The 15325-nt window shown below is 37.8% G+C and overlaps 1 protein-coding gene across 8 annotated transcripts in view; it reads left to right on the top strand.

Moving 5' to 3' along the window:
- RPAP2 (RNA polymerase II associated protein 2) overlaps positions 1-15325 on the top strand; it is a 121572-nt gene that overhangs the window by 2642 nt on the left and 103605 nt on the right. For all 8 annotated transcript variants that reach the window (XR_014052591.1, XR_014052590.1, XR_014052593.1 and 5 more), the window contains exons 3-6: positions 3316-3430; positions 8542-8640; positions 8847-8912; positions 11117-11205. Coding sequence is in view for 2 of the 8 variants with exons in the window: in XM_081486379.1 (XP_081342505.1) it covers positions 3316-3430; positions 8542-8640; positions 8847-8912; positions 11117-11205 (369 nt within the window). In the remaining 6 variants the exon portion in view is untranslated. The remainder of the gene's footprint in view (positions 1-3315; positions 3431-8541; positions 8641-8846; positions 8913-11116; positions 11206-15325) is intronic.

The following is a 15325-nucleotide window of genomic DNA, read 5'->3' as shown; positions in this document are numbered from 1 at the left end:
AGGTCCTAAGGATATAATTTTGAACAGTATAGACACAGTTCCTGTCTAGTAGAACAGAGAAATACCAATTAAATTATCACAAATAAATATATAATTGCAAATGAAAAGACTGTGTTGGAGGAACTAAAAACAGGAGAGGTTGGCAGGAAGGGTGGTATGTTTTCAGGGAAAAGCTTCTCTGAGAAAGTAATAATTAAACTGACTGGAAAGCTAGGTAGGCATTTACCAGACAGAGTAGTGAGGGGAGACCTCCAGCCAGAAGCACCAATATATGTGACAAGAAAAACCTTGGTCATTTAAAGAAAGGAGAGATGCCCAAGGTCGTGTGAAGCATTCTGAACAAAGGAAGAAAGGAGTGTAGATAAGTTAGAGGCACGGTTGCATTCAAACAGTACCAGTAGGCTAGGGTGAGAAATTCAGATTTTCTAAGTGCAAACAAAACTTCAAGTAATAAAGTAATAGAATTTAAGTTTCAAAAATGTTAAGGTGTTAGGGATAATGATCATTTGGGAGTAGAGAAATCAGATGAATTTGAGATCTGTTTTCCTGTGGAGCAGAATGACTATCCTTGGCTTTAGAAAATAATACAACAGTAAAGTTTAGTTGATAATAGTAATTTGCAACTCTCTTCAACATGAATCTGACTATATGCCTGAGGAGATTATCTTTTATTCTAAGTACTACAATGTGAAGAATATAGATAAGCTGAAATGTATTTCAAGCAGATCACCCAGGATGATGAAACAATTAAAAATCCTTGAAGGTAACTGACTAGGTGTTGAGGGGAGTGATCCTTCATGAATTTATTCCAACTGAAAAATACTTCTACGTTCAATCCAGCTGAATAGTATTAAGCTAGAAGTTAAAGAGCTTTGTGAAAATATAAAACAATCCTGTAATTCACACTGAAGTTTTCATTTAAAAATATGTTAAAGTGTAATGGATGTATTACTATTAAATGAGTTCATGAGTGCTTGAAATTTTTCTCACCTTTAATCCCAGTATGGTAACTATCAACAGATACAATCTACATAAGCAAAAACTAAGATTATAAGGGACCACTGATGCCCAGAAGTTTGAGAACCACTACCGTAGACCACACCACATGTCATGTGGGATAGAAGGGAGCTCTGAGACAGGGCTTCCATGGGAAACAGCTGTAGATATTCATCAGTTCAGAGGAGTCTGCTGTTCTTGCAGGTTGAAGTAATTAACTCCTTAAGTCAGCAACTCCTAATGCACATTCTATTCTGATCTTAGTAAATGACATAGTTTTTATTGGTAAGCAGCAAAATGAGAAAAATAATGTTTTTCATAAATTTCATAAAGCTAAATGTATTCAGTACAAAGAACTTTTGTACTGTACAAAAACCTTTTTTCAGTACAAAGAATAATCTGTGTCCATGTCCTTTTTACATCTTTGATGTAAGATTGGTCTTTATGAAATGGTGGGAGAACAGGTGTTAATTGCAAGTTTCTTCTTTGTAGGGAAAGAGCAGATTAACCAAAGTGGTGGTGGTCAGGCTGTCTTGCCCCAGGGCATCTCGCTCTGACCCCAGGTTTTGTAAATACATGGTCATGTAACGGCTGAGATAACTTACAGCACCGTGCACGCGCGTCACGATGTACCCACTTGGCCACGGGCCACTTTTGTTCTGTAAACATATATGAGCTCCAACTGAAGAGCTTTTTGGCTGCGTTGGGGCTGTGTCTGCTGGGTTAGTCACGAGAGGAGAGAATACAGTGTATCTGCTGCTACAGCTGTTGTTGCAGTCAGGAGAGAATAAATGTGTCTTTACTTACTATGACTCCTTGAGTTTTCTTCCAGCTTCCCTGCTAGCACCTTGCCTACCCTGGCTTTAGCGAACAGTGTGAACAGTGAGACATTCTTGTTTTAATGTCCCTATTTGTCCCTGGCTGGCAGTCTTGTGTCAATTCTCCAAATTGTTTTTGTAAAACATATTGCTTCAGGCAAGAAATTAGATGCTAAAGTCTTGGCAGTCGATAAAGGTAGAGAGAAAAGGTGAGTGTGTTCTCAGTTCAGTTCAGTCACTGAATCATGTCCGACTCTTTGAGACCCCATGGACTGCAGCGCGCCAGGCTTCCCTTTCCATCACCAACTCCCGGAGCTTGCTCAAACTCATGTCCATTGAGCCAGTGATGCCATCCAACCATCTCATCCTCTGACATCCCCTTCTCCTCCTGCCTTCAATCTTTCCCAGCATCAAGGTCTTTTCCAATGAGTCCATTCTTCGCATCATGTGGCCAAAGTATTGGAGCTTCAGCATCAGTCCTTGCAATGAATATTCAGGACTGAGTACATTCTAGGTCCAGATATGAGAGCAGTCAAGGTCCCCGATGGCAGCAAGGTTGTTCTGGTGGGCGAGTAGAAACTAGTGTACCAAACAAGTCACCAGGATAGTTGATATCTTTGTTCCCATGGTACTGGTTCTCAACCCTGTTACACACTAGGTTTATCTGGAGCACTTTTAAGAAAACACCATTAGCTAGGGCCCATCCTCAAAGATTCTTATTTAGTTAGCCTGCAGTGGGACCTAAGCATGGTATCTTTTTTTAAAAGGTCTCATCAGAAGATCCTAAACTGCGGCTGGAATTGAGGACCACTGTCCTAGGGCCATTTTTTGATCAGATAGCTCTGCTTTTACATTCATGTGTGGGGCCCGTAGAGGGTGACAGATTTTCACTGGTGCCTCCTAGATTGTTGTTTTCCTGAACCATATGGTCATACCGGTATAGTTATTTAATAAGACTTTACAACAAAAGTAAGTAAATACTTCTTTGTGAATATGACTCTGTCCTGTTAAACCAGGCTGGCCATTTAGTTAACATTTGAGAATTAGCACAAAGAAATTTGTATTTAAAAGAATACCCAAAATCGTATTTTTCCTCTCCATTCTCTTCTGATTTCTAATGATTTCAAGGGAAAAGCCTCCGTTTTTAGGTAAAAGCTTAGAGGAATGATAGAGAATGATAGATTATCATTTCAATAATGATAGAGTCTTAACTGGCAAAAAAAGATTTCCTCCCATTTTCTTTTCTATAGGATACTCTAAATTCTTCCTTGTTCTCTGAGCCCTGGAAGTCAAATAATCCTGTTATGACAGACGTCAATAACAAGTAGCTTGTTTCCTTTTTGAAAAATACTGGCTCAAAAGAAACAGCATTTAAAAACATACATTTAACCTTAATAGCAAAATAGTACATTGTTAGTGTTTAATTTTAAAATGTAGAAAATTGGCTATGCTAAAACTTAAGTAGAATAACTTAAATACTATTTTTTTATTTTAATTTTAGGAAAGCAGAACTAGAAGCAGCTGTCAGAAAGAAGATTGAGTTTGAGAGAAAAGCTCTACATATTGTGGAACAGCTTTTAGAAGAGGATATTTCAGAAGAATTCCTAAGGGAGTGTGTACGTATTGATAAATTATTACTTCTATAGTATGTTGTTGTTTTGTTCAGTGGCTAAGTCATGTTGGAGTCTTTGCCACCCCATGTGCTACAGTACTCCAGGCTTCCCTATCCTTCACTATCTCCTGGAGTTTCCTCAGACTCTTGTCCATTGAGTCGATGATACTGTCTAACCAACTCATCCTCTGCCCTCCTCTCTCCGTTTTGCCTTCCATCTTTCATAGTGTCAGGGTCTCTTACAATGAATCGGCCCTTCACTTCAGGTGCACAAAGTATTAAAGCTTTAGCATCAGTCCTTCCAATGAATACTCAGGGTTGATTTCCTTTAGGATTGACTGGTTTCATCTCCTTGCAGTCCAAGGGACTCTAGGAGTCTTCTCCAGCATCACAATTTGGAAGCATCGATTCTATGGCACTCAGCTTTCTTCATGGTCCAACTCTCACATCCATACATGACGACTGGAAAAACCATAGCTTTGACTATATATGGACCTTTGTTGACAATGTGGTGTCTCTGCTTTTTAATAATGCTGTCTAGGTTTGTCATAGCTTTTCTTCCAAGGAGCAAGCATCTGAATTTCATGGCTGCAGTCACCATATTCAGTGATTTTATAACCCAAGAAAATCAAATCTGCTACTGTTGCCATTTTTTCCCTATTGTTTGCCATGAAGTGATGGGACCAGATGCCATTATCTTAGTTTTTTGAATGTTGAGTTTTAAACCAGCTTTTTCACTCTCCTCCCTCACCTTCATCAAGCGGCTCTTTAGTTCCTGTTTGCTTTCTGCCATTAGGGTGGTATTATCTGCATATCTGAGATTATTGACATTTCTCCCAGCAATCTTGATTCCAACTTGTGATTCATCCAGCCCAGCATTTTGCATGATGTGCTTTGCATATGTTAATTAAGCAGAGTGACAGTATACAGCCTGAACATACTCCTTTCCCAGTTTTGAACCAATCCATTGGTTCCATGTCTGGTTCCAACTATTGCTTCTTGACCTGCATATACATGTTTCTCAGGAGGCAGGTAAGGTGGTCTGGTATTCCCATCTCTTGAAGAATTTTCCACAGTTTGTTGTGATCCACACGGTCAAAGGCTTTATTGTAGTCAGTGCAGCAAAAGTAGATGTTTTTCTGGAATTCTCTTGGCTTTTCTATGATCCAATGAATGTTGGCAATTTGATCTCTGTTCCTCTGCCTTTTCTAAACCCAACTTTTACGTCTGGAAGTTATCAGTTCATGTACTGTTGAAGCCTGGCTTGAAGGATTTTGAGCATTACCTTGCAAGGATGTGAAATAAGCACAATTGTTTGTTAGTTTGAATATTCTTTGGTATTGCCCTTCTATGAGATTGGAATGAAAATTGACCTTTTCCAGTCCTGTGGCCACTGCTGAATTTTCCAAATTTGCTGACATATTGAGTGCAGCACTTTAACAGCATCATCTTTTAGGATTTGAAATAGCTGGAATTCCATCACTTCCACTAGCTTTGTTTGTAGTAATGCTTCCTAAGGCCCACTTGACTTCACACTCCAGGATGTCAGGCTCTAGGTGAGTGACCACACCATCATGATTATCTGGATCATTAAGACCTTTTTTATATAGTTCTGTGTATTCTTGCCACCTCTTTTTAACCTTTTCCATTTCTGTTAGGTCTTTGCTGTGTCTCTTCTTTATTGTGCTCATCTTTGCATGAAATGTTCCCTTGGTATCTCCAGGTTTCCTGAAGAGATCTCTAATCTTTCCCATTCCATTGTTTTCCTCTATTTCTTTGCATTGTTCATTTAAGAAGGCTTTCTTATTTGCTATTCTCTGGAATTCTGCATTCAGTTGGGTGTGTCTTTCCCTTTCTCCTTTGCTTTTTGCTTCTGTTTTCTCAGCTGTTTGTAAGGCCTCCTCAGACAACCACTTTGCCTTCTTGGCGTTTCTTTTTCTTTGGGATGGTTTTGGTCACTGTCTCCTGTACAGTGTTACAAACCTCTGTCCATAGTTCTTCAGATACCCTTATCAGATCTAATCTGTTGAATCTATTTGTCATTTCCACTGTATAGTCATAAGGGATTTGATTTAGGTCATACCTGAATGGTTTAGTGGTTTTCCCCACTTTCTTCAATTTAACTCTGAATTTGGCAATAAGCAGTTCATGATCTGAGCCACAGTCAGCTCCCGGTCTTGTTTTTGCTGACTGTATAGAGCCTCTCCATCTTTGGCTGCAAAGAATATTGTCAGTCTGATTTCAGTATTGACTATCTGGTGATGTCCACGTGTAGAGCCTTCTCTTGTGTTTTGGAAAAGGGTATTTGCTATGACCAGTGTATTCTCTTGGCAAAACTCTGTGAGCTTTTGCCCTGCTTCATTTTGTACTGCAGGGCCAAACTTGCTAGATATTTCAGGTATCTCTTGACTTCCTGCTTTTGTATTCCAATCCCCTATGATGAAAAGGACATAGATTTTTGGTATTAGTATTAGAATGTCTTGTGGGTCTTCATAGAACATTCAACTTCAGCCTCAGTGGTTGGGGCATAGACTTGGATTACTGTGTTGTTGAATGATTTGTCTTGGAAACAAACCGAGATCATTCTCTCATTTTTGAGATTTCACCCAAGTACTGCATTTCAGACTCTCTTGTTGACTGTGAGAGCTACTCCATTTCCTCTAAGGGATTCTTGCCCACCATAGTAGACATAATGGTCATCTGAATTAAATTCACCCATTCCTGTCCATCATCACCTGTCCATGATTCCTAAGATGTCGATGTTCACTCTTGCCATCTCCTGGTTGACCACATCTAACTTGCCTTGATTCATGGACCTAACACTCCAGGTTCCTTGCAGTATTGTTCTGTACAGCAGACTGTACACCACCAGACACATCCACAACTGGGAGACGTTTCCACCTCAGTCCGGCCTCTTCATTCTTTCTGGAACTATTTCTCCAGTAACAGACACCTATTGACCTTGGGGGCTCATCTTTCAGTGTCATACCTTTTTGCCTTTTCATACTGTTCATGGGGTTCTCAAGGCAAGAACGCTGAAGTGGTTTGCCACCAGCTTCCCTGGTGGCTCAGACAGTGAAGAAACTGTCTACAATGCAGGAGACCTCAGTTTGATCCCTAGGTAGGGAAGATCCCCTGAAGAAGGAAATGACTACCCACTCCAGTATATTTTCCTGGAGAATCCATGGACAGAAGAGCCTAGTGGGCTACAGTCCATGGGATCACAAAGAATCAGACGTGACCAAGTGACTAACACTTTTTAGTATAGTCTTTAAATCTGTGTAACATGAAACTTCCTTGCATTATTGAAATCTTTGAATTTGTTGTCAATCACACACTATATAATTTGTGCACTTAAAGATAGCCAACTATTATGCATTCTTTGTTTTATAATGACTTTAAAATGTACTTGAGAGAGGTAACATGCATATTTTATCCCTTAATAGTAGTTCTTTTAAGCACTTGATTTTCATTGCTTTGCACTGCTGATTGCCATGTCATTTTTCATAGGCTGTATGTTGTCCTGTTTTAGTAATAGAAAATCATTATTTCTGTTAATGTAATTTCATTGATTTTGATATTTTAAAAGCATGAGATATAGACCCCCTATGGTTTAATCAACACATAATGAGGATTATCATTTGCATTAAAAAAATTTTGTTTTCATTAATGGCTTTATTGCATTAAAAACTTGAAATGTGTGTTATATCCTCATAATCCTTATGAGAAAAAAGAAATGGAAAGTTAAAGCAAGAGCTTTTATTGTAGAAATATTCTTAGTTTGGCTCAGAGATTTTCCTAAACAAGAGGAATATAAATATGACAATATTTAAATTGATATGGGTAACTGGATCAGAATCTCCATACTTGATGACTCTAAAGACAAACCAGAAATGCTGGTTTGTCTCAAGAACTGTGGTTTGTTTTTTGTTTTTTTATTGGAGTTGCATTAGTTTACAATGTAATGTTAGTTTCTGGTATACAGAAAAATGTTCAGTTATACTTGTGTGTGTGTGCAAACGCATGCTTAGTCACTCAATCATGTCTGCCTCTGCTACAGTTCCCTGTGCTATACAGTAGGGCCTTGTTGTTTGTTTATTTTATATATAATATATATATCATTTATATCTGTAATTAGCACCCTTTCTAACCACCCACTGCCACTCTTCCCATCATTACTGCTTTCCCCAATTCCATACTCCATTTCTCTAAGCTGTTGCCTAACTCATGGAGAGCACAGCAGACACCTGGATTTTTTTCTCTGCTGCACTCACTTGTTCACCCTGTCACTTAGCTTACTTAACCTCACCTTTACTCCTCCTCATCAGAAGAGGTGACATTCTTCTTTGCCTTGACCCATCCTTCCACCTATTTGCCCAGCTTCATCTTCTTCCTCCTCTTCTGAGACCTTTTTTCATCACTCTCTCTTGTGCCTTTAAACATTCCCCTCTAGCCTACTGACATAGCCAACCCATCATTCTGGGTGGTAGATCTGAGATTATTTGAACAAGAAAATGTCAAAGAAAAATATTTGGTGTTAGCTTATAACTGTCACCTCACTGTTCTGTTTTTTTCAGAAGATGGAAGATTTTGCACAAAAATTTGTTCAGGAGTCACAATGACACCTTTAATATACTTTGTTTATAAGACTGTGCTTTCAGAAATAGGTAAAATTGTATATAATTCTAAATTGTTTATTTTTGAGTAACACTTTTAAAATAAAAAATATACTATTAATATTTTTCTTTGATATAGCAATCAGAATAGCATCACCTCTTCCTCCTGCCCCAGAATTATTTCATGAATTGTATAATCTACAAAGATGCATAGTCTACTGTGGCAGAAATTTGGGGGATTTTATGGGTTTGTGTTTTTTTAAATAATAACTTACATTTTCTAAGTACTTAGAATGTGTCTATAAGCACTTTTCTAAGTGCTTTTCCTTTATTTTCTCCTCTGATTCTATCAAATCTGTGAGATAGGTACATCAGACATATGAGGTAGGTACTTTTATGATCCCTGTGTTTTCATATGAAATCAATGAGGCCTAAAGAGCTGATAAATAAACATTTTGAATAATCTGGTAGAGTAAGTGTCCCTCTCATTTCATTGTAGGGAAAGTTCATCACACCTGCTCACTATAGTGATGTCGTGGATGAGCGTTCTATTATCAAACTCTGTGGCTATCCTTTATGTCAGAACAAGCTAGGAATTGTAAGTAACTTTTTTTTTTTAACATGTAGACTTTTAACTTTCATGTTTAGCAAACTACCATGTAAAAAGAACAATAAATAAAACTAAGGTCATGAACTAGTGATGTGGGTTAGCCAAAGATACAGTATGTAGATGACTTAATGTTTACCATAAAGTTCATGTTTATTACTTGAATTCTGTCGTATGCTATACTTTCTTTTCTATAGGTACCAAAACAGAAGTACAAAATTTCTACCAAAACTAATAAAGTCTATGATATTACCAAAAGAAAGGTAAGTTTAAAGATTATTATCAATGTGGGAGTTAATATTTAATATTATACTAAATGGAATTCTAAAAATATCTGTTTAAAATCTTGCCTTTTAGAAAATTGCTATGTTAAAAGTTTTTCATTTATAAATATTTATAGTGTTAAAAAATTTTTTTGCTTACACTTTAGTTGATATGTGAACACTTAAAAATTACATATTGGCATGAATTCAGGTGAGTGAATCATAGAACAGAATAGAGAGCCAGAAACAGACTCATACTACTTATGTGGACACTGAACATAAGACATCAGGAGTATTTTAGATCAGTGGAGAAAGGATGGGTTTTTTAAAAAATTATACAGGCCCAATTATCCATACAGAAAAAATGAAAACTGATAGCTATTAGAGTGTGTATACAAAGATCAATTTTAGGTAGATTAAGAACCTAAATGTAAAAAAATACATTTTCAGAACTTGGGTTAGAGAGAATTTATTAAATAAGATAGAAAATTGTAGACCATAGAGGAAAAACTGAAATTTTTCTACATTAAAATAGAAAACATTTGCTCATTAGAAGTTTCTAAAACAGTGAAAGATAGGCTACAAATCAGGAGTTATATTTCTCACATGTTATAACTGACCAGATTCATAACCAGAATGCATCATCTATAAGAAAAAGACAAAACTTAGATTAAAAAATTTTACAGAAGGAACTTGAATGACTAATGAATATGTGAAAAGATGCTCAGCCTTATCAGTAATCAGGAAAATAGCAAATTAGAACACACTGAGTTATTTACATTTTTATAGCTCCCAAATTAGTAAAAGTGTAAAAATTTGACAACATTAGTGACTCTTTATACATCTGGTCGAATAAATATTGGTACAACCTTTCTGAGAAACTGTTTGGCAAAATCAAATTTGTTAAAGTCAGATATACACATTCTTTGTGACCATTCTATTCTATGGTATAAACTCTTGTTTAACCTGTGAACACAGTACGTATGTGTATGAATGTTCCTCGTGCTTAGTTGCTCAGAAATGTCCAACTCTTTTGCGACCCCACGGACTGTAGCCTGCTGCTTGGTTGCTCAGATGTGTATGACTCTTTTGCGACCCCATGGACTATAACCTGCCAGGCTCCTCTGTCCACGGGGTTTTCCAGGCAAGAATACTGGGTTGTGTTTCCATTCATCCTCCAGGGGATCTTCCTGACCCAGGGATGGAACCTGGGTCTCCTGCTTTGCAGGCAGATTCTTTACCATCAGAACTGCCAGGGAAGCCCATGAATGTTCCTAGTAGGATAAACAAAATGTGGTGCATATTCAGTACATATACTAGAATGTTATTTAGCCTTAAAAAGGAAGGAAATTCTGACACAGCTACAACTGAATGAATTTGAAGACATTGTTCTAAGTGAGATAAGCCAGTACAAAAGGAAAAATAGTATATGATTCTACTTATGTAACATAATTGAGAATAGTCAAATTTATGGAGACAGAAAGTAGAATGGTTTTTGTCACAGGAGATGGAAATGAGTTACAGTTTAATCAGTGTGGAGTCTCAGTTTTGTAAGATGAAAAGAGTTCTGGAGATGGATGATGGTGATAGTTGCAAAAGAGTAAGAAGGTACTCAAAGCCACTGAACTGAACACTTAAAAATGTGTAAGATGATGAATTTTGTGATTCATACCACCATTTTTTTAATGTAAAAATTGTAATTAAAAAAGGTTCATGTAATATGGTAATGATAATAAAAAATAACTCATTGTCCTTAAACAGTAACTAAAAGGTAGTAATACTTAGGCAATGGAATGTAATACACAGTGTAAATGTGTACGCTATAGCTACATAAATGACTCTGTAAAACATAATGTGGACCAGAATACAAGAATATATAATAATATTCCATTGAGACAAAGTTTAAAAATAGGCAAAACCAAATGTCAGTAGCAAGACTGAAAGAAAGCAAAGGAATGAGTAACACAGAATTTATGATAGTGGTTATCTCTGGGGAATGTGGGGAGCGATGCGATTGGGGAGGGACACAGAAAAGCCTTCAAAGGTACTAAATCTTTTTTTTTAACTTGGGTGGTCAATTCTTTAGTTTTTTTTTCCCGTGAACTACATATTTATGTTTTATATTCTCTTCTGTACATAAATACATAAATTGTATGTCACAGTAAGAACAAAATAAATTGCTGGTTTTAAAATGTTCTTTTCAGTGTTTTTGCAGCAATTTTTGTTATAAAGCATCTAAGTTTTTTGAAGCACAAATTCCTAAAAGTCCAGTGTGGGTTCGCGAGGAAGAAAGGTAATTTAAATCATTATGTATATATTTGTTCATATATTTCTTTATAGTTTTTGAGATATGCAAAGAGTAGGTTAGTTTTCTTTGGAATGCATTTATTATACACATTTTCATTGTGGGGAAATGTTATATTTCAAGCAGAGCTTTTAAGGATTTTACACTTAAAATCAGAAAGTTAGTACATACAGATGTTACTTGTTTTCTGTTTTAGCTTTAAGAACAAAATGAACTTTGCTTCCTGCTCTGATGGTTATTTCTATTAATCCTAATAATATAATAATCCTGGGATGAGAATTTTAAATTTTTCCAGAAGGTATAGGATCTTAGATCCAACTGAACTTAACTTTGTTAGGAAGCTGTATGTGCATGCTGCATGCTAAGTTGCTTCAGTTGTGTCCAACTCTTTGTAACCCCATCGACTGTAGCCTAACAGGCTCCTCCATCCATGGGATTTTCCAGGCAAGAATTTTGGAGTGGGTTGCCATGCCCTCCTCCAGGGGATCTCCCCAACCCAGGGATCAAACCCACGTCTCTGTCTCCTGCATTGGTAGAAGGGTTCTTTACCACTCATGCCACCTAGAGAACTGTATCTTGTTGTTCTGTTACTAAGTCATGTCCGACTCTTTGCAATGCCATGGACTGCTTCCCTGTCCTTCACTCTCTTCCCCGGTTTGCTCAACGACCATTGTGTGGGTGATGCTCTCCAACCATCTCGTCTTCTGCCATTCTCTTCTCCTTGCGCCTTCAGTCTTTCCCAGCATCAGAGTCTTTTACAATGGGTTGGCTCTTCAGATCAGGTGGCCAAACTTTTGGAGCTTCAGCATCAGTCTTTCCAATGAATTTTCAGGGTTAATTTCCTTTAGGATTGGGCTTCCCTGGTGGCTCAGAGGTTAAAGTGTCTGCCTGCAATGCGGGAGACCCAGGTTCGATCCCTGGGTCGCGAAGATCCTCTGGAGAAGGAAATGGCAACCCACTCCAGTATTCTTGCCTGGAGAATCCCATGGAGAGAGGAGCCTGGTAGGCTACAGTCTATGGGGTCACAAAGAGTCAGACATGACTGAGTGACTTGACTTTCACTTTCTTCTTTAGGATTGACCAGTTTAATCTCCTTGCTGTCCAAGGGACTCTCGCATCTTCTCCAGCACCACAGTTTGAAAGTCCAGTTCTTTGGCACTCAGCCTTCTTTATGTTCCAACTCTCACATCTGTACATGACTACAGGAAAAACCATAGCTTTGACTAGACAGACCTTTGTTGGCAAAGTGGTGTCTCTGCTTTTTAATATGCTGTCTAGGTTGGTCATAGCTTTTCTTCCAAGGAGCAAGCGTCTTTTAATTTCATGGCTGCAGTCACCATCTGCAGTGATTTTGGAGCTCAAGAAAGTAAAATCTGCCAGTGCTTCCACTTTTTCCCCATCTATTTACCTTGAAGTGATGAGACTGGATGCCATGATCTTTGTTTTTTGAATGCTGAGTTTTCAAGCAGCTTTTTCACTCTCCACTTTCATCCCCATCAAGAGTCTTTTTAGTTCCTCTACACTTTCTACCATTAGAGTGGTGTCATCTCCATATCTGAGGTTGTTGATATTTCTCCTGTCAGTCTTGATTCCAGCTTGTGATTCATCCATCCTGGCATTTTGCATGATGTACTCTGCATGTAAATTAAATAAGCCGAGTGACAATATACAGCCTAGTCATAGCCCTTTCCCAGTTTGGAACCAGTCAGTTGTTCCATGTAAGGTTCTAACCATTGCTTCTTGACCCACATACAGGTTTCTCAAGGTGGTTTGGTATTCCCATCTCTTTAAGAATTTTCCAATTTGTTGTGATCCATACAGTCAAAGGCTTTAGCATGGTCAGTGAATCAGAAGTAGATGTTATTCTGAAATTGCCCTGCTTTCTCTGTCATCCAAAGGATCTTGGTAGTTTGATCTCTGGTTCCTCTGCCTTTTCTAAATGCAGCATGTACATCTGAAAGTTCTCAGTTCACCACTGCTGAAGCCTAGCTTGAAGGATTTTGAGCATAACCTTGGTAGCATGCAAAATGAGCACAATTGTACGGTATTTTGAACATTCTTTGGCATTACCCTTCTTTGGGATTGGAGTGAAAACTGACCTTTTCCAGTCTTGTGGCCATTGCTGAGTTGTCCAAATTTGCTAACATGCTGAGTGCAGCACTTGAACAGCATTGTCTTTTACGATTTAAAATAGCTCATCTGGAATTCCATCACTTCTACTAGCCTTATTTGTAGTAATGCTTTCTAAGACCCACTTGACTTCAGACTCAGGTGAGTGACCACTTCATCATGGTTTTTGGGTCATTAAGATCTTTTTTGTGTAGTCATTGTATACATTCTTGCCACCTCTTCTTCCTCTTCTGCTTCTGTTAGGTCCTTACCATTTCTGTCCTTTATCATGCCCATCCTTACGTGAAATGTTCCCTTGGGGTCTCTAATTTTCTTGAAGAGATCTCTAGTGTTTCCCATTCTATTTTTTTTCCTCTACTTCTTTGCACTGTTCATTTAGGAAGGCTTTCTTATCTCCTTGCTATTCTCTAGAACTCTACATTCAGTTGGTTATTTCTTTCCCTTTCTCCTTTGCTTTTTGCTTCTCTTCTTTCCTCAGCTATGTGTAATGCCATTCAGACAGCCACTTTGCCTTCTTGTATTTCTTTTTCTTTCGGATGGTTTTGGTCACTGCCTCCTGTACAGTGTTATGAACCTCTGTACATAGTTCTTAACTGTGTAGTAAGGTTAAAAAGTTCTAATTTATTTAATTAGAACTAATTTATTTAGTTTAATAATTTATTTCTAATTTGTTTTCTAATTTATTTAATTTATTAAATTATTTATTTAATCTTCATTCAAAGTCAGTACAATATTTTGTAAATTTTAAAAGGCCAATTTAAAGAGTCATTTTTAGCAAAAAAGTTTATAGACACTCCTGAGTTGTTGCCTTTTGAGAAATGTTTGAACATTTATAACATTTTAGTAGTTGCTGAATTTGAAAGAGAATTCATTACCTAGGGAAGTTGGCATAATAATGTTAAAAAGGAAACAAAAATTATTGTTATGTATCTATACAAAGACTTAAATTAATGAGATAATATCTCAAGTAATTCATGTTTGATAGAGAATATTATAACACAAGGCAGTGTTGTTTGAGGTAAAATAAGATATATGCTAAATAGTCTTACTGGATACTCAAGTAACATCACTACTGTATGTTCAACTAGCATCAGTTGTACTGGTGACAGTAGCTTTGTTTGTAGACACCTGCTGATCCAATTCTGTGTGGTTTAGAATATGTTGAATATACTACAGTGTGGCCTTTGTTAATTGAATTAAACATTATAGAGACTAGTTCAGTTCAGTTCAGTCACTCATTCATGTCCGACTCTTTGCGACCCCATGAATTGCAGCACGCCAGGCCTCTCTGTCCATCACCAACTCCCGGAGTCCACCCAAACCCATGTCCATCAAGTCAGTTATGCCATCCAACCATCTCATCTTCTGTCGTCCCCTTCTCCTCCCGCCCCCAATCCTACCCAGCATTAGGGTCTTTTCCAATGAGTCAACCCTTCACATGAGGTGGCCAAAGTATTGGAGTTTCAGCTTCAACATCAGTCCTTCCAATGAACAGCCAGGATTGATCTCTTTTAGGATGGATTGATTGGATCTCCTTGCAGTCCAAGGGACTCTCAAGAGTCTTCTCCAACACCACAGTTCAAAAGCATCAATTCTTCGGCGTTCAGCTTTCTTCACCGTCCAACTCTCACATCCATACATGACCACTGGAAAAACCATAGCCTTGACTAGACGGACTTTTGTTGGCAAAGTAATGTCTCTGCTTTTAAATATGCTATCTAGGTTGGCCATAACCTTCCTTCCAAGGAGTAAGCGTCTTTTAATTTCATGGCTGCAGTCACCATCTGCAGTGATTTTGGAGCCCAAAAAAATAAAGTCTGACACTGTTTCCGCTGTTTCCCCATCTATTTCCCATGAAGTGATGGGAACAGATGCCATGATCTTAGTTTTCTGAATGTTGAGCTTTAAGCCAACTTTTTCACTCTCCTCTTTCACCTTCATCAAGAGGCTCTTTAGTTCTTCTTCACTTTCTGCCATA

Source organism: Giraffa tippelskirchi, chromosome 5, assembly GCF_054371585.1.
Source record: "Giraffa tippelskirchi isolate mGirTip1 chromosome 5, T2T-mGirTip1v1.2.pri, whole genome shotgun sequence".
Classification (NCBI taxonomy): Eukaryota; Metazoa; Chordata; class Mammalia; order Artiodactyla; family Giraffidae; genus Giraffa; species Giraffa tippelskirchi.
The sequence above is the reverse complement of the archived record's forward strand: the minus strand, read 5'-3'. Positions and strand labels throughout refer to the sequence as shown.